Source organism: Melanerpes formicivorus, unplaced genomic scaffold (genome assembly GCF_026170545.1).
Source record: "Melanerpes formicivorus ecotype bairdi unplaced genomic scaffold, bMelFor1.0.p_v2 SCAF_43, whole genome shotgun sequence".
NCBI lineage: Eukaryota > Metazoa > Chordata > Aves > Piciformes > Picidae > Melanerpes > Melanerpes formicivorus.
The window spans coordinates 791,157-814,965 of NW_027142395.1; the positions used below are offsets into that span (position 1 = coordinate 791,157).

Consider the following 23,809-nt stretch of genomic DNA (forward strand, 5'->3'; position numbering starts at 1 on the left):
CTTTTAAGGTGGTTTTTTTTTACTGTTTTTTATTTTCTTAGAAATGACAAAGCTACTCTCTCCAGGAGAGCAAGGGAAAAAAGAACAACCCTGAAACAGTTCCAAGCAACTTTGTTCCATATAAACACAAGCAAACTTACATATTTCATTCACACACATGTACAAAAAACATTTGAAGTCAAACATCCTTCACACAGAACACTAGTCTGAGAATTGAGCACATCATCAGATTGGCCTCACCCATTTTCCTGTTTTCTTTTTCCATTGTACATTTCTATGCAGGAAACATCTCTTTTTCTACACAGCATTATGTATATTCAAATTAGTGTGGTTGGCCTTGGAATTAAGTCAGTGTGTGTGTAGCACACAGATGACATACAGCTGTACACTCAAGTTGTCACACTGCCATTTATGCTGGGAAAGTTCAGTGCTGGACGCCAGGCAAAACTCTTCAAAACGAATCAAAAGGTATTGCTGGAGGGGAAAAGGAATAGAGCTCTCTCAACTACAATCCACTATGATTCCCATGCAAAACACTTCAAAAGCCAAGTAATTCACAGATCTTGCTCTCCAAATTGATATCTAAGTTCCCACCAATTTCAATCACGGCAAAATAAATCAGCAAGACATCGATGCTACTGGATACAGATGTGGCCAATACTCAACATTCCGATTTGCCACACAGCCACCTTTGGAAAAAGAAGGGAGAAAGATGAAAGAACTAACAGAACTGCAGTCTACTGAGGCAGGTTAGTCAGCAGAGGGTTTTACCCAGGACCAGCAAAGCCAGACAGCTGGAAGATCTGAACTTCATTCCACCCGCTGCATAATCTAACGGTGGCTCGAAATTGGGAATTACACAGTTAATGAACTCCTCAGTAGCTGTTCAAGGCTGCATTAACACCTAACAACATCTTATTTGATTCATCAAAAAAGCATACTGTCTGCACCTGACTTTGTAAGCTAGATCTGAAATTCCACTAGTCCATGCATGCTGAACACCACTGTGAATCTAAGGATGGTAAACGTTCAGAGGGGAAGGGCTGACCAAGAAGGTAAAGCTTCCACCTGCAAAAAAGGAAATGTTGAGCACACAAATGTCAGAAGGAACACTTAGTATCATGGGGGGAATGGGAGGTATAGATTTTACTCTGCTGACTTTTTAAAATGTACAAGCAATGCTGATGCACTTTGTATTTCTGCATAAATATGCACCCTAAGGAAAATCAATAACACCTCTCTCTTGCACTGCAACGACACCGCTGGATCAATGGAGGGTGAATTTCCACCGTATTTAAATATACTTGAGGCAGTCAGGCTTGGTTTGTTGCAGAGCATGTGTTACATGGTGAAATGAGTGTAGAAAAGTGACGTGAAACACAAAAACACAATTAAAAGTAAGTGAACATCTGTACAGGAGTGTGTCAGACCGACAGTGGGGAGGCTTTAACCAAAGCCCTGGAGAAGAGCAGATTTGCATTTTTAGCACACTTGGAATCTTGCAAATGAGGAAACAATGCAGGCAGCAGCCACTCTGTCCTCTAGATCCTAAAAACAGTGCAAGGGACTTTATCTAGGTGCCCTGGCTTCAAGAATACTTTACTACAACAGTTTGGCAAAGCATCTACAGCAAAAGGCCCAAGGACAGGTGTTCTCACACAGTTCCAAAGACACAAGGGCCAAATCAAGCTGAGTCTTGAATCCTCGGTCTAGAACATTCAGTGGGTTGTGGACAACACTGATCTGCTGGTTCATGTAAGATAAGCAGTCTGGTAGTCTGGTTTTGGCCCAGTACTGTGAGCTCTACAAAATGTGAAGAAGAGAAAAAGCACCTGATGAGCAGAAGAAATCTCCAATTTCCAAACAGGAAGGGCTAAAGTCAGGTCACTTAACTCAGACATTGACAGGGTGGATGTCTCCAGCTGGGGCAGTCAGGCTGAACTCAACTTATGGGCACGCAGAGCAAAACCAAACATTGCTAAAACTGCCATTCATCTGCCCCGCTTTATCCTTTCACTTCAAGCCCAGATGAATGGTGACCTAGGAACAACTGTTCCTCTTCAGCTGCAAGTGTGGCCCAGAGGAACAAATTTAGCTCTAGACATCTAGAGCTGAGTGACAAGATACCACTCCAAATGCCTTCCTTGCGCTTGCGCAGTTGAACGGCACAACTGTGTTGTATTTCTTCAGGATAAGCAGCTGTACTTAAAAGCAATGTCATATGGGTACTCCATTCTACAGACAGAAATAGTTTTATCCATATCAAAGGAAAGCTCACAGCTCTCCAAAACTCTGAAGGACCACAATGCCTTTTTTGAACAGTACCTTAATCTCAAACACACATCTGAGAGGCAAATACAAATACTACTACCCTCTTTCTTACAGATGGGAAAACAAGGGACACTGCAGTATGCCTAATAGTATCATAGTATCGGTCAGGGTTGGAAGGGACTACAAGGATCATCTAGTTCCAACCCTCCTGCCATGGGCAGGGACACCTCACACTAAATCAGGCTGGCCAGAGCCTCATCCAGCCTGGGCCTAAATACCTCCAGGGATGGGGCCCCAACCACCTCCCTGGACAATCCATTCCAGGGCTTCACCACTCTCATGGTGAAGAACCTCCTCCTCACCTCCAGCCTGAATCTCCCCACCTCCAGCTTCATTCCATTCCACCTAGCCCTATCACTACCTGACATCCTGAGAAGTCCCTCCCCAGCCTTCTTGTAGGCCCCCTTCAGATACTGGAAGGCCACAATTAGGTCACCTGGGAGCCTTCCCTTCTCCAGACTGAAGAATGGTAACTAAGAGACAATCAAAATAAAGTTTTCCCAATACACTGGCTGGTCTGCTGTTCTGCTACTGACTAGGCTCCAAACAGCTGGAATTTACCCTCCAGATGAAACCTTTAAAACTGTGATGGACAATTTCACCTCCAATATCCAAGAAAGCCTGTGGTCACACATTCTTAGTAAACACTGAGAAATTTCATGTGTGTCTTCCACTTCTATAAAGTGGAAGAGAAATACAGTTAAGAAAAAAGAATTAAGGCTAGGCATGGCATACAAAAACAAACCCGCTATGCCTGGAGCTCATTCTTTCAAAAGATAAACTTGCAATTTTAAGGACAAGTGGGAGGTATGGTAAATCTCCCTCAAACATCCCAGATGGGTTACAGGTAGAATGCCAGTTTCAGGAGCTGTTCATTCTTGATTCACGTTCATTCTAGCTTTTTTTTTTTTTGAGAGAGATAGTCAGTGAATCAAGGCAAGGACTGAGTGGATCAACTGAAGATTGTGCAGAACCAAGAAAAAAAAAATGGCATCAGTCAGCTGAGCCATGAAAGCAAGCAGCAAAATAGATTTTATTTCAGACTAAGTCATCAAGATAACAATGTCCTCAGCCAATCTGAAGCTGCTGAACTTAATCCAATGAGAGCAAAGGAAAAATTTGCATTGCCAGTACCAGCACACACCAACAGTAAAAGCTGGTTTTATTCTCTCCTGAAAAATCATATCAACTTCCCTGACTAGGTGATCAAGAAATCAACTAGAGAAGAAGCTCTGCTGGACTTGTTACTAACAAGGAATTGGTGGACAACATGAAGGCCTTGGCTGCAGCAGACATGGAATTGTGCCATTTAAAATCCTGAGTAACACATACAAGACAAAGAAAGTTCTGGACCTTTAGGACAACACATTTTGGTTTATTTAAGAAATGCCTTGGCAGGATCCCAGGAGGGACTGCCTTGGCCTACTAAAGGAGCCTGAGAGTACTGCCTTTTCCTCAAAGGCAGCCTGCTCAAAGTAGCACAGCCCTTTCTGACAAGCAGAAAGCAAAGGAGACATGACAGCAGACCAGCACAGGTGATCAAGGAACTTCTGACTGAGCTCAAACACACACAGATAAAAGTACAGAGAGGTGGGAGTATGCCGGTGTGTGCTGGTACAGAGAATGGCTTGGCCAGCAGGAATATAGGGACACAGACCAAGTGTCTAGGGACAGCTAGGAAAGTCAAAGCTCAGCTGGATTTAAAACTGGTAAGAAATGTGGAGAAGGGCTTTTTTAAGAAAGGTTAAAGAGAACACAAGTTTGCTGTTGAATGACACAGGCAATCTGGTCACAATCATGCACTTTGAAGCTAGTATAGTTAACACCTTTATTGCCTGTTTTCACTGGTAAGGTCTGCCTTCAGGCCTGCCAGATCCATGGGTCTACTAGCAGAGTGTAACCTACACCAGAGGAAGAACAGTCGATCAACAGCTTAAGGCAATCAGCCATACGGATCAGCCACAGAACCAGACAGGATGTATGTGAAGGAGCTGGCTGATGGCACTTTAAGGCCACTGCACAGCATCTTTGTGAGGTCAGCAGCAAGGCTTTCCACACCAGTGAAATATTCTGCCTTGTTAGCAACAGTTAGCAAGAATACAGCCAGCACAATGAGGGAAATGATTGCTTCTCTCTATTCGGCACTTGTGAAACCATATCTGGAGGACTTTATCCACATCTGTGCTCACCCTGACAAGAAGGACACTGCAGCATTTTAATGAAAGGCCACAAAGCTGGTTAGGGGGCTGAAGCACAAGGTGTTCAAGGAGAGGCAGAGACAGCTTGGTTTCATCAGATTTAGAAAGAGAAAAGGCTCTCATTGTAAACAACCACTTAACAGGCATGCTGGGGAAGACATACAACAATAAAAAGAGAGGCAATGAGCACAAGTTGGAACATGGGAAATTCCAGCTGGATGCAAGGACATATTTTTTCTTACTATGAGAGTAGTTAAATATGGAAAAATATCCAATGAGGTTTGGCATCCTTGGAGACACTAAAAACTCAACTTGACAAGGCCCTGAGCAATCTGATCAAACTGGCTGAACTAGACTAGAAACCTCAGGATGTCCATTCAACCCAAAGTATTCAATGATTCCATGATTCAGCAAATTTCCTCACAAACTGCTTTCCACTAATGACTTCCTTGTTACCTGTCAAAGCAAGGCATGACACCATGAGTCAGGATGAAGTTACAGAAGCCAGAAAAGAGGGAAGTTGAAGTGCTCTATACATCATGTCTCACAGGAATTTTATGCAAGGTCCCTCACACCAGGGCCAGCCCTGTTAATCAATTATAGCCATCACAGTGTTCTCTTAGTTCAAGTCTATTACATACCACCAGGATTAAATAAAAAGTCCATCTCTTTTCACATCTTCTTCATCTTTTTCTTGCAGCGCTGGTTGAAGACGGGCGAGGATCCCATCAGACTGTCAGCAGAATGAGAACCATAGCTGCTCTCAGAGCCATTGGGGCTTTGTGGCATCCCAGCTTCACTCATGCCTGACATTGGTTCCTCAAAGACATCACTGCCTAGGACCCCATGGCCATGTACATTGGCCTCCTCATTTTCCTGTGGCTCCATTTTCACCTGTGCCAAATTCCAGAGAGGGGAAGCATTCACCTCAGCCCCTAGAGAAAGAAAAAGCACACAGCTGTAACTGAGCAAAAAGGCAAATTACAAACAACATGAAGATGTAAGGGACAGCAGCACTGGTAAGGAATGAGAAAAAGGAAAGCTCTAGGTGAACTAGACCAGGTGGGGAGAAATCCTAAAACACAGCAACCAGCATGAAACAATAAATAAATAATGAGAGAGAGAGAGAGAGGAGGAGAGAAAGAGAGAGAGAGAGAGAGAGATACATAAATAAATGTCTGTTGGCTTTAATAGCCCAGTAATTGTTGCTTTAAAACTGATACCCTTTCACAGAAATCATCCAGAAGAAACAAAGAGCCCATATCACTCTACAGAAGCAGTGTGTCAGCAGCAGTGAATACACCAACGGCACATGGACTCTAAGCAGGGCTTAGAGGCAATCCAGAAGTCATTCATGATAATGAGGTCCTTGCAACATCAGCAACCTCCTTTAAGCTGTGAGACATACTAGACTTCTGGTACTTCTGCAAGGGAAGTGAAGTGAGCGGGCAGGGGAGCAGGCAGATCAACAGCCTCAAACCCGACTTTCAGCACTGAAAAGCAGGGACATTAGAGCTGCAGTCAGCCACCAGACTGTCTGCCTCCTTGTACTCAAAGATCACAGGTCTCATCCCATCCTTCAGCAGAAAGGAAAGAAACACTCTTAATTCAACCTTGCAGACACTCTTCTGGGAAACAGCTCCCTCTCTCTTCTTTTTTGTTGTTTTTTTAATGTCTGGAGTAGTGCACAACCTGAGAAGATGGAGGATTTTCTGTACAAGATTATGAAACCATATTTCTTGGCAACACCACATGTTTGGGTTTTTTCCCCAGGAGCAATAATTATATATTGCACTCTTTCAGCTTATTTCTAGTTTCAAGAGAGAAAAATCCTATTAAGAAGACATTAATTGGGCCCCTTGCTGAGGTGGGCATAAACAGATCAGAACTGAACAAAGACTCAAAGCTTCTCACTTTTAAATCTGGAGTGGGCTTAAATTCACATGGAAAAAAAAATTAACAAAAAACCATCACACTGGAGGTGTTTAGGAAGAGACTGGATGGGGTGTTTGGTGCCATGGCTTAGCTGATTAGACGGTGTTGGGTGATAGGTTGGACTCGATGACCTCAAAGGTCTTTTCCAACCTGGTTAATTCTATTCTATTCCATTCCATTCCATTCCATTCCATTCAATTCCATTCCATTCCATTCCATGGAAACCAGTGTCTCAGGAAGCTTGGCTAGTTTGAAAGCACAACCAACCCTCTTGCACTGAGCCAAACCTGCTGCTGTGCTTGATATCACTGACACTAGTCCCTCACTACTAGCACCTGCATGGAGAACACATCTTCCACCATATGTTTACACTGTGACTTCTCCCTTATGGAGTCAGGAATCTTTGCCAAAACAGCTTAATCCAAACCAAGGTTTTGGAGGCCTTTATGGTAACAAATCCTACATGAGCTCAACACTCAAACAACAAGCCAGAACAGAAGCGCTTGCTGGTGTCCAGTTGCCTTACTGAAAAGTCCTTTTTATGTTAGTTGTAAGCACTCCTCTCAAAAACAATGAGCACATCATTACAACAATATCAGTTCCACAGAGTTGCAGCTTTAGTCTACACAATAATCAAAGGTACTCCCTAAACTTACTGTGTCTTTCTCTCATCAACGGCTCCTCATTGCTCAGCCTTACTCCTCTCTATCACCTGCCAGCGTGAGTGTCACTAATGACTAACAGTACTTAAGCATCGACACAGGACCACGGGATGTTTCATCTTCAAAGCACTTTAACTTCAAAGTACTTTGCAAATGAGCTAATCCTCAGGTTATCCGGCTGGGTGGAGGAACACAGTCCTAAATTTGCCTCGGTTTCCCCAGCTGCAACGAAACTAAGTATCTAGCCCACACGCACGTCAGGCATAAGCAGAAACACAAGCGGGACCCCGGAGACTGTAACGAGAGTTTTGCCCTCTGACCTCCAAGCCCTGCTGCTGCCTTCTCTATGGGCCTCACACTCGTATTTTTGAGACGGTGGTGTCCTAATTGCAGCAGCTTTCTCTCACTCCTTACGATATTATGCTCTTCAGCCTGCCCACCTCTAGACTGGGACTTCTCACAGCGATGAGATTTCCACAGGCCCTTGTGAAGTGAAGAGGGATTTTCAAGGAGGAACAGAGCACTTGTATACTTAATTAGAAAACATCAATTCGGTATCAGAGAGGCAAGAGGCATTTAATATACAGCTAGCATGCTAACCTCTGAGTCTCAAGTGGTAGATGCTAATACAATGCTTTCCAGATGAATCACTCACAACCCCAGATGGGCCAGAGGAGGCTGCTGTTCCCTCTCCCACAAAAACGCAAGCACTTCACATTTCAAAGGTACTATGGAAAACAATAGCAGCTTTCAGAAACACACCACATGGGTTTGTGCTTTTTTAAACTTAACCAGAATGTGTTATTTAAAAAATCCAAACTAATGAACTCAGAGGCATACTCTCACTTCACTATGTAAGCTACTTAGCCTAGGGTTAATGGAAGGACAGACTTCATTGGGTTTTAACCAGATTTTTAACTGAAATAGCTATTACTGCAGGGATTTCCAGAGTTCAGAAGGTTCTACTAAATAAAATAAAACAACAATCAAAACTGGTAGGGGGGAGGGAAAAGGAGGGAGGGAAAAGGAAGGAGGGAAAAGGAGGGAGGGAAAAGGAGGGAGGGAAAAGGAGGGAGGGAAAAGGAGGGAGGGAAAAGGAGGGAGGGAAAAGGAGGGAGGGAAAAGGAGGGAGGGAAAAGGAGGGAGGGAAAAGGAGGGAGGGAAAAGGAGGGAGGGAAAAGGAGGGAGGGAAAAGGAGGGAGGGAAAAGGAGGGAGGGAAAAGGAGGGAGGGAAAAGGAGGGAGGGAAAAGGAGGGAGGGAAAAGGAGGGAGGGAAAAGGAGGGAGGGAAAAGGAGGGAGGGAAAAGGAAAGATTTTCCCAGAAAATTTAGCACTACTAAACAGTGCATGGAATATAATTTTTATACAGATAAGGCACAGCAGTAGCAGATCCTCCCATGCTGGCTCCCAGTGTGCTCCAATGCCAACATCAAGGGATGACACCCTGAGGAAAATAGTGCAGTCTCCATACCCCATTACTTTACCTACCATCTCACTTTCCACAGCCTCAGCTAACTACAGAAGGCTTGGGGGTTGAAATGCTAGAATAAAAGAGACTCCAACAAGCCCACTTCACATAACTCACAGAGGAGCTTTCACAAAACACTTACTGTCACTATCAGAGTAATTTCAAAATATATAAAGGACTTTACCAAGTATCATTAGAATCTCCCAAAACTTATTAAGTGCCCAAACTATACAAGGTCTTGAATTTACTCCAGCCACAAAGAACATTGCCTTAAAGTTACATGTAACATGAATCTCTGGATAAGAATCCAAAACTAACTTGAAAAGAGCCCCAAAAGGTTAAAAAAATAGTAAAATATTCAGTACTCTGCTTTCTAGAACTAAGGACAAAACTCTAGTCTCTGTTAAACCAAAATATATACATCAAAAACAAAACCAACATTTTTTTGGGGGGGGGGTGTCTTTTTTACATCAGACTGGAAAAAACAAACCAACCCAACACTCCTATCTGCATCAAATACTCTAGTTCACAAATCAGGGATGGCAAATCTACCTCAGAATAGAATAGAATAGAATAGAATAGAATAGAATAGAATAGAATAGAATAGAATAGAATAGAATAGAATAGAATAGACCAGACCACGTTGGAAGAGACCTTTGAGATCACCGTGTCCAACCCATCACCCAACACCATCTAATCAACTAAACCATGCAACCAAGCACTCTATCAAGTCTCCTCTTGAACACCTCCAATGATGGTGATTCCACCACCTCCCTGGGCAGCACATTCCAATGGGCAATCACTCTCTCTGTGAAGAACTTCTTCCTAACCTTCAGCCTAAACCTCCCCTGGCACAGCTTGAGACTGTGTCCTCTTGTTCTGGTGCTCTTTGCCTGGGAGAAGAGACCAACCTCCACCTGTCTACAACCTCCCTTAAGGTAGTTGTAGAGAGCAATAAGGTCACCCCTGAGTCTCCTCCTCTCCAGGCTAAGCAACCCCAGCTCCCTCAGTCTTTCCTCATAGGGCTTGTGTTCCAAACCCCTCACTAACTTCGTTGCCCTTCTCTGAACTCGTTCCAGCAACTCAACATCTTCCCTAAACTGAGGGGCCCAGAACTGGACACAGGACTTGAGGTGTGGCCTAATCAGTGCAGTGTACAGGGGCAGAATCACCTCCCTGCTCCTGCTGGCCACACTGTTCCTGATGCAGGCCAGGATGCCATTGGCCCTCCTGGCTGCCTGGGCACACTGCAGGCTCATGTTCAGCCTACCATCGACCAGTACCCCCAGGTCCCTCTCTGCCTGGCCACTCTCCAGCCACTCTGACCCCAGCCTGTAGCACTGCATGGGGTTGTTGTGGCCAATCTGCAGAACCCAGCACTTGGATGTGTTCAATCTCATGCCGTTGGACTCTGCCCATCTGTCCAGCCTGTCCAGGTCCCTCTGCAGAGCCTCTCTACCCTCCAGCAGATCAACTCCTGCCCCCAGCTTGGTGTCATCAGCAAATTTACCGATGATGGATTCAATGCCCTCATCCAGATCATCAATAAAGATGTTCAAGAGCACGGGGCCCAGCACTGAGAGCATGGGGCCCAGCACTGGGCCTCACATGAATAAAGCCAGGAACTTTAACAATCCCCTAAAAATAAACACCATGTCAAGCTTTTTTGTGTTCTACTGGGTCCACAAATGGAGCAAATATTTAACAACACTGCATAATTGATATGTTTGATTCTTTGGTTGTGTATTCGGACAAGGAAGGAACAGTTTCTCTCCCATCCAAATGTTTTTATTAAAACCTATTTTTTTTTAATTCCTTCTCCACACTGGGACTTGCTATTAAAAATGGAAACAAGATCAGATGGAACAGCTAACAAGATTGTTTCCAGCAGTAGGAAGAAACCTCTACCTGCAGTCTGCGGGGAAGCTTCTACTTCCAAGTTGGCTGAGAAGCGCTCACTTTGAGCTCCGAGGACTCCAACAGGCAAAGAGTGATCCCCAGAAGCCAAATCTCCCTCCAGCTCCTCACTTATGGGGAAGGTGATATCACTAACAGGTTCTTCCTTAATCTTCACAGGCTTTGTGTCTTCTGCTGCCTTTTCAGGGTTGACAATCTTCTCATACTCTTCAGAGAGCTGCTTGCTAACCTGTTAAACATCAGCAGGGGTGAAAAAGAGGCCAAAAAGGTCAGAGTGACTTCAGAGACTCTGAGGGCAATTACATTGCAGTGCGCTCTCTTTCCAGATTATTAACCTTATCTGACCTGAATGAACAAGTAAACAGGTTATCAGCTACACAGGAAAGAGTTTTTTTTCCTCCCTAAGAACATCTTCTGTCCTGTAACAAGGGATTCTAACAAGAGGTTCAACACTTTTAACACATCTGCTTGATAAATATGAGCACATTTACGTCGTAGGCAGTGAGGAAGAGGCCCAGGAATTTGAACAGAGCATAAAACAACAGGAAAGTTTCTCTGTCTTGCTTTTTAATTTTACATGCAAGACCATCCCCCCTCCACCAGTAACCAATTGATCCCCAGCATTAACAAAAGACAAGCATCTCAGGATGTTTATCAGCACTGTAATCACCACTGGGCAAAGCCTGGGTACCTTCTGTCAGACTCACAGTTTTATTCAGTCAGAGAAGTGAAACAAATACAAGAATGGTATTTAGAACTACCCTGTACTTCCAGAAACGTTAACAACTATGAGCAATTAAATAAAAAACCTCAGGTTTCATCTGCTGCTAAATGTTTGTTTACACCACTGAGTTTTTCAACAGCAGGAGCAAGAAGGAAGAAGAACAGCCTTCTAGATATACTTCCAAATACAGAGGCAACTGTGGACCTCAGCCTTGTATGAAGAACAGAATAAGACAGCAACCAGGTGCAGGGTGAGAGTGAACTGCATCTGCCAACCTTGGTGATTCTGTGCTGCACTTTGGTCACAACAACCCCATGTAGAGCTATAGGCTGGGGTCGGAGTGGCTGGAGAGCAGTCAGGCAGAAAGGGACCTGGGGGTACTGGTTGACAGATGGATGAATGAGCCAGCAGTGTGACCAGGTGGCCAAGAAGGCCAATGGCATTCTGACCTGCATCAAGAATAGTGTGGCCAGCAGGAGCATGGAAATCATTCTGCCCCTGTACTCAGTACTGGTTAGGCCACACCTTGAGTCCTGTGTCCAGTTCTGGGCCCCTCAATTTAAGAAGGACATTGAGACTCTTGAAGGTGTCCAGAGAAGGGCAACAATGATGGGGAGAGGCCTTGAGCACAAGCCCTACGAAGAGAGGCTGAGGAAGCTGGGGTTGCTTAGCCTGGAGAAGAGGAGGCTCAGGGGAGACCTTATTGCTGTCTACAACTACCTGAAGGGAGGTTGTAGCCAGGAAGGGGATGGTCTCTTCTCCAAGGCAAACAGAACAAGAGGACACAGTCTTAAGCTGTGCCAGAGGAAGTTTAGGCTGGAGGTGAGGAGAAAGCTCTTCACAGAAAGAGTGATTTGCCATTGGAATGTGCTGCCCAGGGAGGTGGTGGAGTCACCATCCCTGGAGGTGTTCAAGAGGGGATTGGACGTGGCACTTAAAGCCACGGTTTAGTTAGTTATGAGGTGTTTGGTGATAGCTGGGACTTGATGATCTTTGAGGTCTTTTCCAACCTCCTTGATTCTATGATAAACCATCAGTAAAACACTGTAAGCCTCTGCATGGAAACAAATAGCCAGCTCTACATTCCGGTCAAAAAAATAATTTTTCTCTTTGCCTTGATGCGTCACCTTCACACCCAAGAGGTTCTGTAATTGGAATTTACTTCAGTAAGACCCAGGACTTGCTGAAAGACAAACCAGAGCTATATTTACTGGAGGTATATTTATTGGTGCCATGAGTGCCTATTGCTCTTCTCACCTGAAGCATGTAGCTGTGATAATCTTTAATGCGGTGTTGCCAGAACTTCTGCAGCGAGAGCACGCTGCCAATGCCCACTTCGTGGAAGACCTGCTCCATGACATCGGGGAAAGGGGTGTGCCCCAGCCGAGCTTCTCGGTCCACAGCGAAGCGCAGCAGCTTGGTGAACTTCAGGCAGTACTCGTGGGCGATGTCTGTCAGAGTCTCCAGGACGCTCTCATTGGCACACTCGAAGCCTGTGTGAGCCAGGATGGTCGCCATTGACTGGTAGAGAAGTTGCCGGCAGGAGGACCAACTCAGCTCAGTCACTGGCTCCCCTTTTCCCCTACAAACCAGAAAAGACAAAAATAGCACACCTCCAAAAACTCAAAGGAATGTATTGGTTGAAGAGATGTTGTCAATAATAAGGTGATGTACAAAGGGAAAGCAGATTGATTGAGACTGTCCACAGCTTCCCCATTACATAGGGACATGTGGTGGGTTGCAGGGCCCATCCCCCCTTCCCTCCCACCACAGACAGGACAAAAAATGAGACTCAGACAAACGGATTGCAGAAGTGGTGGAAAGTTTAAATGGAAAAGCAGTGAATGTTTTGCAGAGAACCACAAGCACAGTGACAAGAGAGATCCCAAAGCATACCCAGAAGTATCCCAACACTCCCCTCTCCCCACCTGAGGGTACACCCAAAACCCCCACGGCCCTTTCTTCCCTCCTCCCCCCCTTCCACTGTTAGGCTAATCTCAGCTGGCCAGATCTGAGATTGCCCTTCCCCCTTCTCCTCCAGGCCCAAGAGGTCTTGAGATGACTGCCCCTCCATAACCAGATAGGGACCATCTCCATAGGAGTGGAGAGGGAAGAAAGAGGAAGTGTAGAACCTTGCTGGTGGTCTTATAGGGAGCAGGATATTACGGGATGAAATACATAGCTTCCCATGTCCACCCACTGGGCTGGACCCTCGGGACATCACAGGCATAGCTTGCGTGGTGGCAACAGGAGGCATTTAGCCTAAACCACCACAGAACACTATGTAGCAAGAGTTGATTTGATTTTCCAGTCTTCCTATAGCTCTAAAGCAGCTCTGACAATTCCTATTTTCCCTTCTAATGCTGGAAGATTCCTTGGGTGATGCATGAATATGGGATGCAAATCTTCTGAACCCTTAAATAATTCCCTTCCCACCCAAGAGCTTTTCTCCTGGAGATGTGAATTAAATGCGTCCTTGACACAAACAGAAAAAGGCATTTTAAATAACATGAATGCAAATCATTTCCCCTCTCAGTTAATTACATTTTTCTTCCTTATTATCTCTGATGTCATAGGCCTAATAGTCAGATACAAAGGCTTCTGGGATAGACAAGATCTGAATATAGAATGCAAAAGACACACATAAAAAGCAAGAAAAGGGATACACATATATTGCATATCAGTACACTACAGCCAAAACAACCATCTGCCTGACCTCATTTCCAGAAGTCATGAAGCCCAAGAGTGAAAGAAGTATCCCTATATGCAACTAAAGAAGTCAACACTAGCCCTGGAGAGGTTCTACCATAGAGGAGGATTCCTCAGCCTTGGGTTTGAGATCTCTTCTGAGAAGCATTGCAAAGCAGAAAAGAGTTATCACACAGCACGGAGGAGATGGAGAACAACAGTCATGAGCACTTCAAACATCATTCATTTATTAATGATGAATTAACAAGCTGAAATTCCACACAGGAAAAAAGAGAATAGAATAGAATTAACCAGGTTGGAAAAGACCTTCGAGATCATTGAGTCCAACCTATCACCCAACACCATCTAATCAACTAAACCATGGCAACAAGCACCCCATCCAGTCTCTTCCTAAACACCTCCAGGGATGGTGACTCCACCACCTCCCTGGGCAGCACATTCCAATGGCCAATCACTCTTTCTATGAAGAACTTCTTCCTAACATCCAGCCTAAACCTCCCCTGGTGCAGCTTGAGACTGAACTTCTTGTTCTGGTGCTGGCTGCACGGGAGAAGAGACCAACCCCCACCTGGCTACAACCTCCCTTCAGGGAGTTGTAGACAGCAATAAGGTCTCCCCTGAGCCTCCTCTTCTCCAGGCTAAGCAACCCCAGCTTCCTCAGCCTCTCCTCACAGGGTTGTGCTCCAAACCCCTCCCCAGCTTTGTTGCCCTTCTCTGGACACCTTCCAGCAACTCAACATCTTTCCTAAACTGAGGGGCACAGAACTGGACACAGGACTCAAGGTGTGGCCTAACCAGTGCTGAGTACAGGGACACAATGACCTCCCTGCTCCTGCTGGCCACACTGTTCGTGATCCAGACCAGGATGCCATTGGCCTTCTTGGCCACCTGGGCACACTGCTGGCTCATGTTCAGTGAGCTGTCAATCAGTACCCCCAGGTCATGTTTAGCCTACTATCAAGATGAGGTAAGACAAGGCCTCTAAAAGGTAAATATATTTCTGCCAGATTTCTCAACTCACAATTAAATGTGATGTATGTGCCCAGATCATTAGAACAGTCTTCAATGCTGAATGTCAAAAAATCAGATTTCCTTTTTGCTAAGTATGGTATTTATGTACTTTTACACTTCATTCAGCACCAATGGCCGAATTAAGCTAACAATTTCACCCTTCATTCGTTTCTGATCTATTTCTCTCAACATCTTCCGCAGCCCGTCCTCAGATTTGCCTTCCTCTCACCCTGTATTACCTGTGTATCACCACACACTCTTTCCATTAACAAGGCCTGATTAAACACTACAGGGACAGCAACATGCTTTCTGGGGCATGAGTGGGAGCTGGGTTTGCTTAGCCTGGAGAAGAGGAGGCTCAGAGGAGACCTTCTTGCTCTCTAAAACTACCTGAAGGGAGGTTGTAGCCAGGTGGGGGTTGGCCTCTTCTCCCAGGCAACCAGCAGGAGAACAAGAGGACACAGTCTCAAGCTGCACCAGGGGAGGTTTAGGCTGGATGTTAGGAAGAAATTCTTCATAGAAAGAGAGATTGGGCATTGGAATGGGCTGCCCAGAGACATGGCAGAGTCACCATAACTGGAGGTCTTTAAGAGGAAACTGGATGAGGCACTTGGTGCCATGGTTTTGTTGATAGGATGGTGTTAGGTGATAGGTTGGACTTGATGATCTTTAAGGTATTTTCCAACCAGGTTAATTCTATTCTATTCTGTTCTATTCTAGTCTATAAAATTCTATAAAATTCTTGCTAGTCTTGTTTCTCCAACAAGTGCATTAAGTACCCTTCAGTCTCACAGACACTGGCTCACAGAGCCTCACCTCATTCTGATCCTCAGGTCTGACCCACAGAAAACCACTGAAATGCAGCAGTTAAAAAGGTCGAATTTCAGGGGAGAGAAAAAAGGAAGGTTAAACTTAGAACTACCAGGATGAAAATCAGTTTTAAGAATGTCAGCTCAGCACTTTCTGATAACCCAGAGAAAGGGGGGGGGGGGAGGGAATCACACTATATTAAAAGCTGTAGATGATGATATTTCTAAGTGGTTATTAAGGGCAGCATGTAGATCCCAGGTCATGGAATCATCCCAGTTATTCGATGCTGGGAAATGATTCACATTCCAATTTTTACTCAATTATGTAACTACTTTATAAAGAAGACAGCAAGTGCTGTGACAAAATTAATTAAAAGATCTTCAGTTCCTTTATAAACCAAGTGTCACCTGTACTGGTTTTACATCTCCTTCGCCCCCCTCTCCACATGCTCGTGACAGCTCTAACACAGCCATATGTCTTACACAACACTCGGACCAGGCGGTCACAACACAATGAAAGACCTAAACAACAAATAAACATCCAACAAAACCAGACAATAAAAATAGAACAGAACAGAACAGAATAGAATAGAATAGAACAGAACAGAACAGAATAGAATAGAATACGACTGGACCACACCAGGTTGGAAGAGACCTTCAAGATCACCATGTCCAAGCTATCACCCAACACCACCTAATCAACTAACCCATGCAACCAAGCACCCTATCAAGTCTCCTCTTGAACACCTCCAGTGATGGTGACTCCACCACCTCCCTGGGCAGCACATTCCAATGGGCAACCACTCTCTCTATGTAGAACTTCTTCCTAACATCCAGCCTAAACCTCCCCTGGCACAGCTTGAGACTGTGTCCTCTTGTTCTGGTGCTGGTTGCCTGGGAGAAGAGACCAAACCCTCCTGCCTACAACCACCCTTCAGGCACTTGTAGAGAGCAATAAGATCTTCCCTGAGCCTCCTCTTCTCCAGGCTAAGCAACCCCAGCTCCCTCAGCCTCTCATAGGGCTTGTGCTCCAGGCCTTTCCCCAGCCTCGTTGCCCTTCTCTGGACACATTCCAGCAATTCAACATCCTTCCTAAATTGAGGGGCCCAGAACTGGACACAGGACTCAAGGTGTGGCCTAACCAGTGTAGTGTACAGGGAGAGAATCACCTCCCCCTAATAATCAACATTTATGCCAATAAAAAACAATCTCTTCATTTTTTAACACAGATAAAGTACATACCAAGCTGTCATGTAGCCACCAGTTAAGAGCCTTATATGCTACCAAAACCACCAAACATCAGACTACTATTAATACAAAGATAAATAAAGAACCTTTGAATCAAATCTGCCATTCAATCAAAACACTGTGAACAAACTTAAACTAGACACAGAATTTGGCAAGCCCAAGCAGGATACTCAGCCACTTGTAAAGTAGAACACAGCAACCACTTAGCAATGCATATCAGTGCTCAGAAGCAGCAGAGACTGTTATATCTCTTTTAAACTCCTAGAGGAAAAGAACTAATTGCCAATATTAATATGCAGCTAGGTCACTATGCTTAAAGGGATATAATCAACTTGAAGTCTAATCAATTACAGTCAGACAGAAAAGACATTTCAGGTACTGTACTCAAATCCAGATTCCCAATTCCTGTTCTTGGGAAGGTCAATTTTGTTTTATTCTGCTTATTCAGGACAAAGTTGGGGAGGGGTTTGGAGCACAAGCCCTGTGAGGAGAGGCTGAGGGAGCTGGGTTAGCATAGCCTGGAGAAGGCTGAGAGGAGACCTTATTGCCGTCTACAACTCCCGGAAGGGAGGTTGTAGCCAGGTGGGGATTGGTCTCTCCTCCCACAGGCAACCAGCACCAGAACAAGAGGACACAGCCTCAAGCAGCACCAGAGGAGGTTTAGGCTGGATGTTAGGAAGAAATTCTTCATAGAAAGAGTGATTGGCCATTGGAATGTGCTGCCCAGGGAAGTGGTGGAGTCACCATCACTGGAGGTGTTTAGGAAGAGACTGGATGGGGTGCTTGGTGCCATGGTTTAGTTGATTAGATGGTGTTGGGTGATAGGTTGGACTCGATGATCTCAGAGGTCTTTTCCAACCTGGTTAATTCTATCTGTTCTAATCTATCCTTCTCTTTTTGCTGCTTCCCACAATAAACAATAAAGAGAGATGATTAAAACCCAATTAGACAGGAAAAACATAAATGTTGTTGTACCCATTAATGGAAAACAACAAACAAAAAAAATACCTTTTTTTTTTAATTCATCTCCTTTAACCTTCAGTTACTGTTTGATAAGAATGCACATAAACTACAAATCAGTCTTATAGACAGATTTAAGTTGAAAGCAGCTACCTAATGTCAAGCCTTCCCAAAAAGGCACTGGAAACATTTTTAAACTGTTGACCATAGGCAAAGAGCTTAGTCATCCAGATACAGAATCATAGAATCAATAAGGTTGGAAGAGACCTCAAAGATCATCAAGTCCAACCTGTCACCCAACACCTCATGGCTACTAAACCATGGCAATAAGTGCCACATCAAATTCCCTTCTTGAACACCTCCAGGGATGGTGACTCCACCACCTCCCTGGGCAGCACATTCCAATGGCTAGCAACTCTCTCAGTGAAGAACTTTCTCCTCACCTCCAGCCTAAACTTCCCCTGGCACAGCTTGAGACTGTATCCTCTTGTTCTGGTTGCCTGGGAGAAGAGACCAACCCCCTCCTGGCTGCAACCTCCCTTCAGGTAGTTGTAGACAGCAATAAGGTCTCCCCTCAGCATCCTCTTCTCCAGGCTAAGCAACCCCAGCTCCCTCTCCTCTCCTCATAGGCCTTGTGCTCCAAACCCCTCCCCAGCTTTGTTGCCCTTTCCTGGATATATTCTGTGAATATACAGCAGGAGATTTATCACAAATCCTGACTCACTTAATAGTCTTCAGTTTTATATTTCTTATAGTATCTATGTTTTTATATAAGGGTTGCCAACACTACATAATGTTCCAGACAAAAAATCAACCTGCCATAATTTCCTCAGACCCAAAGGCCAGCCATCTCTCACTGCTGCCACAAACATGCAACGTGCAGAACTTTAGAACAGAAACAAGTGTCCTTTTATACCAACCAGGCTTATTTTCCGGATCAATAAGGTTCCAGAATCCACAGAACGTCCACTTTCTGTGTCAACAAGTCATTCTCCAGAGGTACCACAATCCATTCACCCAAGCTCCCCTCTTGTATGTCTTAGAGAAAAGGCAATCTCAGGGTTCATGCAGCTATATTCAGGGGAAAGTGTTTGGGCTAAGTCAGAACAAGGATCAACAGCCGATGTTCACTCAGCTGCAGTAATGAATTCAAGTGCTCTGCTCCCTCTTAGGTAAGCAGAAGCCAGCAGCAGATGGAGGGAAGGACTGTTTTTCCTATAACACATCCATTTTATGAAACATTACATTGTGGAGATGAATTTCTACCAAATTAGGTGCAACAAGGTTGCTTCACAGCCATTTCCCCCAAAACAGTAAAACAAAGGAGAGCATTGGAAAATCAAGATTATACTTGTCTGTGCATCAAAGAACACAGCACACTAACTCAAACCAAAAACTTAATTCCTTTTGAGAAAGGACCACCTTCTACCTAGTCCTTTTTAAATACCTCTACTATGGCTACAGAAGGCTGCACAGGTATAAAATAGATAATGTCAAATGGTAGTAGATAACATTTGGAAAATCAATTGGGTCCCAGTGGCCCAATCCAGAAGACCAGACAGTTTAGGGGCTAAGCCAAATGCATGTCCTGCCTGCTCTAGCTTCTAATGCTCCAAATCCTTCCCAGCACTAAACCTGCTAGCCCACCAACATGTGCTCCCCTACTTCTGTATAGACATGTCTTAACCACAAACTGTCTTCCCATTGCAAGCTCCCCATTTCATTCACAAATTCTCTTTCAATGCAAAGCACATGTCTGATATGGTCAGGGACACAAATGAGAGAATGCCAGATAAATCTGTTTAGGACATCAACCATGCACACACAGGAAAAAGCCTCTGAAAAGACACACAACGAGTAGGTTAGATTTCTTTTGAAGATGGATCCATGCTAATCAGAGTAAGCTGAACAAAGAAGGAAAAGCTAGCAGCCATACTGCGGCAAGAGCCTCATTCAAATGGTAGTTTCAAGTCTCCCGTTCATTCTTCAATGATTATGCCTTAAGTTTACCTTCTGGTTCTCTACCAACCAAAACCAAATGTTATCCCTTATTGTGTATTCCAAGAATTGTAACATCAACAGTTGCAAATCACCAGGACCAGATGGTAATTCATCCAGGGATACTAAAGGAATTCAAGGATGAAATAGCTGAATAGCTTTGGCAAGTCAACTCTTGCTTTAAACTGCCTTGGCCCCCCAGGACCAGAAAACAGAAAATATGAGAACATTTTCTTCTACTAGCTTCAGAAGAAATATGAAGAACTGCACCTGGGAAGCCTGATGTATCCTGGTGCATCAAGGAAATACAGAGAAATTATAAAAACAGAATTAGAGGACCAATGGATAAATCTGTTAAACTCAGAGAGAGTCCAGACAGCTTCTGTACAAGGAAAACCTTCTTCACAAACCTACTGGAGTCCTCCAAATCCATCAACAAGCAAGCATGTAAAAGATGTCTTCTGTGGTGCACAGGTATACCCTTGGGAATCTGTGACAGAATTAGGTTTTGTTTCAACATATTTATAAACAGTCTGGAGAAATGGAGGAGAAGAATAGCATTGTCATTTAAAGTGCTCATGGTACAGATTTTAAGGGGCTGAAAAGTTCAAAACAACTGAAAAATAACAGCAAATTAGGCTTTCCCTTTTACTCACCTCAAAAGAGACAAGGAGGCAGGGGTTACAGGTATAGGGTGGGGTCAAAGAGAGGCAAAACAAAATCCAGTGGATAACAAAAGACAAGAATGTGGAGTCTAAGGATTAAGATAAATAACAAGGAAATGCGAGAAGACATGACTGGCCACTCAGGCTGGCCACGCTTATCTTCCTTTCTTCCCCTGCCTAAATACACAGATATACTGCTTCTTAGACCCAGGCTACTGCCAAAGAAAATAGAACTAAAATAAACATTTAGCTGAGCACAGTAACTGACAGTGACACTTCAGAAGGCAGCATAAAACTAAGCACTATCATGTTTTACCAAGGGAAAGAACAGTCTTCCTTAAATTGTTTTCACATACTAACAACAAGTGCCAGTAAATGGTCTAACCATTTTCACTACTTTAACAGCAGCTGCTATTCTTAATTCATGTAAGTGCCTTAAAACAGTTAAGAACAAACATGCAACAACAAACTCAAAGCATAAATGTGCTTGGTTTAGCAAGCACACAATTAAATTCTAGGCTACACTGCAGCTCATTATAAACCCACTCTCTGCCAGCCGCAGAACATCTCAGTACGAAATAGTCTCTCCAGTTTCTACAATCTGGTCCTTAAACTCCCCCATGTGGTTGATGACTGCTAAATAACACCTCTTTACTCGGACCCCTGAAGCTCCCAAGGGACAACAAAAAGACAACACTGCCCCCAAGACATGGACACAGCCACGGAAAATTGAAGTGAAAGCTGAAGCCAGCAGGGAGAAGGCAGAGCAGAACACTGCGGATAGGACATAACTGCTTCGGTCTACAAATCACAGCACCAGAAAGAGATGGAGTTACAGACTTCATTGGCACAGAACTGGATTTCCCTTCACCCCTCTTGACTAATTACTTTACTTCTTCCATGAAGGATGATGGTCCTTCTCCACACACAGCACTAAAGAATCACTCTACTGTTCACAGACACTATGTTACCAAAAGCAGCATCCTCAATAAAATGCATTTTCTACAACCACACATCAGGCAAGGTCTCAGTGGCATTTAACTGACAAATCCTATTTCATTGATGAACATTGTCCCCATTTTAAACAGTAAAATGTATTACCCTCTCCAACATCAGGTTCATCAGTGCAGAGTCTTTGATCTAAGAACAGAAAATTTGAGTAGTAAGAACTGATCCCTGAATTTAAATGCATGCCCCTGACAAATAATGATGAGATTCTCCAAGAACTGCAGTATCTCCTTGTGAATCTAGCGCTTGTCAGAGGGGGCAGGCAGGGAGGTGGTGGCAATACTATTTAATCAATGATATAGGATAGGATAGGATAGGATAGGATAGGATAGGATAGGATAGGATAGGATAGGATAGGATAGGATAGGATAGGATAGGATAGGATAGGATAGGATAGGATAGGATAGGATAGGATAGGATAGGATAGGATAGGATAGGATAGGATAGGATAGGATAGGATAGGATAGGATAGGATAGGATAGGATAGGATAGGATAGGATAGGATAGGATAGGATAGGATTAACAAGGTTGGAAAAGATCTTTGAGATCATCGGGTCCAACCTATCATCCAACACTATCTAATCAACTAAACCATGGCACCAAGTGCCTCACTCAGTCTCTTCCTAAACACCTCCAGTGATGGCGACTCCACCACCTCCCTGGGCAGCACATTCCAATGGCCAATCTCTCTTTCTATGAAGAACTTCTTCCTAACATCCTAACAGCCGAGAGGCCAACAGACAGGAAACAAATGCACGTTTACTTTAAACAGTGTGCATGTTATCCACACAGGAGACATCTAAATCTTTCCTCTTCAAAGATAGTATTATTCTTTACATACAACTGCTTGATCCTTCAGGCTATGGGAATTCATATATACATTTAAAAACACTCAGCTTTCCTGCAGCCGAGAACTACCATAAAGAAATACCAACACACCTGTAGAAATCACTCTCTGGGTCACTATGCCTCAGCTGAAATGGCATTTTGGGGGCCACAGAATAGAATAGACCAGGTTGGAAGAGACCTTCAAGATCAACACATCCAAGCCATCATCCAACACCATCTAATCAACTAAACTTATAGCACCAAGGGCCCCATCAAGTCTCCTCCTAAATACCTCCAATGATGGCAACTCCACCACCTCCCTGGCCAGCACATTCCAATGGGCAATCACTCTCTCTACGAAGAATTTCTTCCTAACATCCAGTCTAAACCTCCCCTGGTGCAGCTTGAGACTGTGTCCTCTTGTTCTGGTGCTGGTTGCCTGGGAGAAGAGACCAACCCCCACCTGGCTACAACCTCCCTTCAGGTAGCTGTAGACAGCAATAAGGTCTCCTCTGAGCCTCCTCTTCTTGTTATCCAGAGGAAGCAGGTCATCAGGGAGAGGTGGAAAGGCCGGACAAGAATTCACATATACATTTAAAACCACTCAGCCTTCCTGCAGCCAAGAACTAGCCCAAAGAAATACCAACACACCTGTAGAAATCACTCTCTGGGTCACTATGCCTCAGCTGAAATGGCATTTTGGGGGTCTTGCTATCCAGAGGAAGCAGGTCATCAGGGAGAGGTGGAGAGGCTGGACAAGATGGCAGAGGTTCATTATCTTCAGTTTTTATGCCTTCTGCTTGCTGCTGGTTTTGGGCCTGAGCCATGGCAATGAGGCTGCGCAGCCGCCTGTTGTGCTGGATGAGCTGAATGGTGTGAATTGTGAGGCTACAGGGCTCTGAGGGGATGTCCAACATGGTGGTCGGTCGTGGCTTGTTTGCAGATGGCTGATGCAGTGGAGGATCTTGGACCTCCACGGTACGGAACTCGCGCTGAAGCAGGTCAAAGGAGCTGCGGTTGGCCTGGTTAGATGAAACTGGAATCTCACCCCAATACCGCAGCATTGTCACACAGGACGTGTATTGTCCTAAGAGTCCAAAGGGCAGCTAACAAATACTGTAGTACAAAGAAGCCTCGCCAGAGGAAAAAGTGCTGGATTTTGGGAACCAACAGAACCTGGAGCTGGGGTGACTCTCTGAATAAAGCAAATTATAACTGTCAAGAGATCAGCCGCTCAGCGCCTCACCAAGCAGCGCAGTTTCCACAGTGGCATCAGGATCCAAAGCTGGCAGCTCACCGATTACATTGCTGCTTCACCTGGGGAGGAGGGGAAGGGAA

At 44.5% G+C, this 23,809-nt stretch overlaps 1 protein-coding gene across 3 annotated transcripts; it reads right to left on the bottom strand.

Annotated features, from left to right (window-relative positions):
* Positions 1–17: 17 nt before the first annotated feature.
* On the bottom strand, positions 18–23,569 carry SUPT7L (SPT7 like, STAGA complex subunit gamma). 3 transcript variants are annotated; one of them, XM_068158811.1, is made up of 5 exons: positions 23,123–23,569; positions 12,493–12,817; positions 10,503–10,740; positions 5,171–5,464; positions 18–1,803 (listed from the first exon to the last, which is right to left on the bottom strand). In XM_068158811.1, the coding sequence occupies exons 1-4, from the start codon at positions 23,533–23,535 to the stop codon at positions 5,202–5,204; spliced, it is 1,239 nt and encodes a 412-aa protein (XP_068014912.1). In that variant the 5' UTR covers positions 23,536–23,569; the 3' UTR covers positions 18–1,803; positions 5,171–5,201. The 3 variants fall into 3 exon arrangements, with proteins under 3 accessions (XP_068014912.1, XP_068014911.1, XP_068014910.1); XM_068158810.1 differs by lacking the exon at positions 23,123–23,569 and adding an exon at positions 22,583–22,804 and having other exon boundaries at positions 18–474; XM_068158809.1 differs by lacking the exon at positions 23,123–23,569 and adding an exon at positions 22,583–22,804.
* Between the last annotated feature and the right edge of the window lie 240 nt (positions 23,570–23,809).

Excerpts from the sequence above, each read along its gene's own strand:
- SUPT7L (XM_068158811.1), bottom strand. The coding sequence starts at position 23,535 with ATGCTGCGGTATTGGGGTGAGATTCCAGTTTCATCTAACCAGGCCAAC. Across the intron at positions 10,741-12,492 it reads ATCACAGCTACATGCTTCAG|GTTAGCAAGCAGCTCTCTGA; the intron begins GTGAGAAGAGCA and ends GATGTTTAACAG. Across the intron at positions 5,465-10,502 it reads AGCTTCCCCGCAGACTGCAG|GGGCTGAGGTGAATGCTTCC; the intron begins GTAGAGGTTTCT and ends TTCTTTCTCTAG.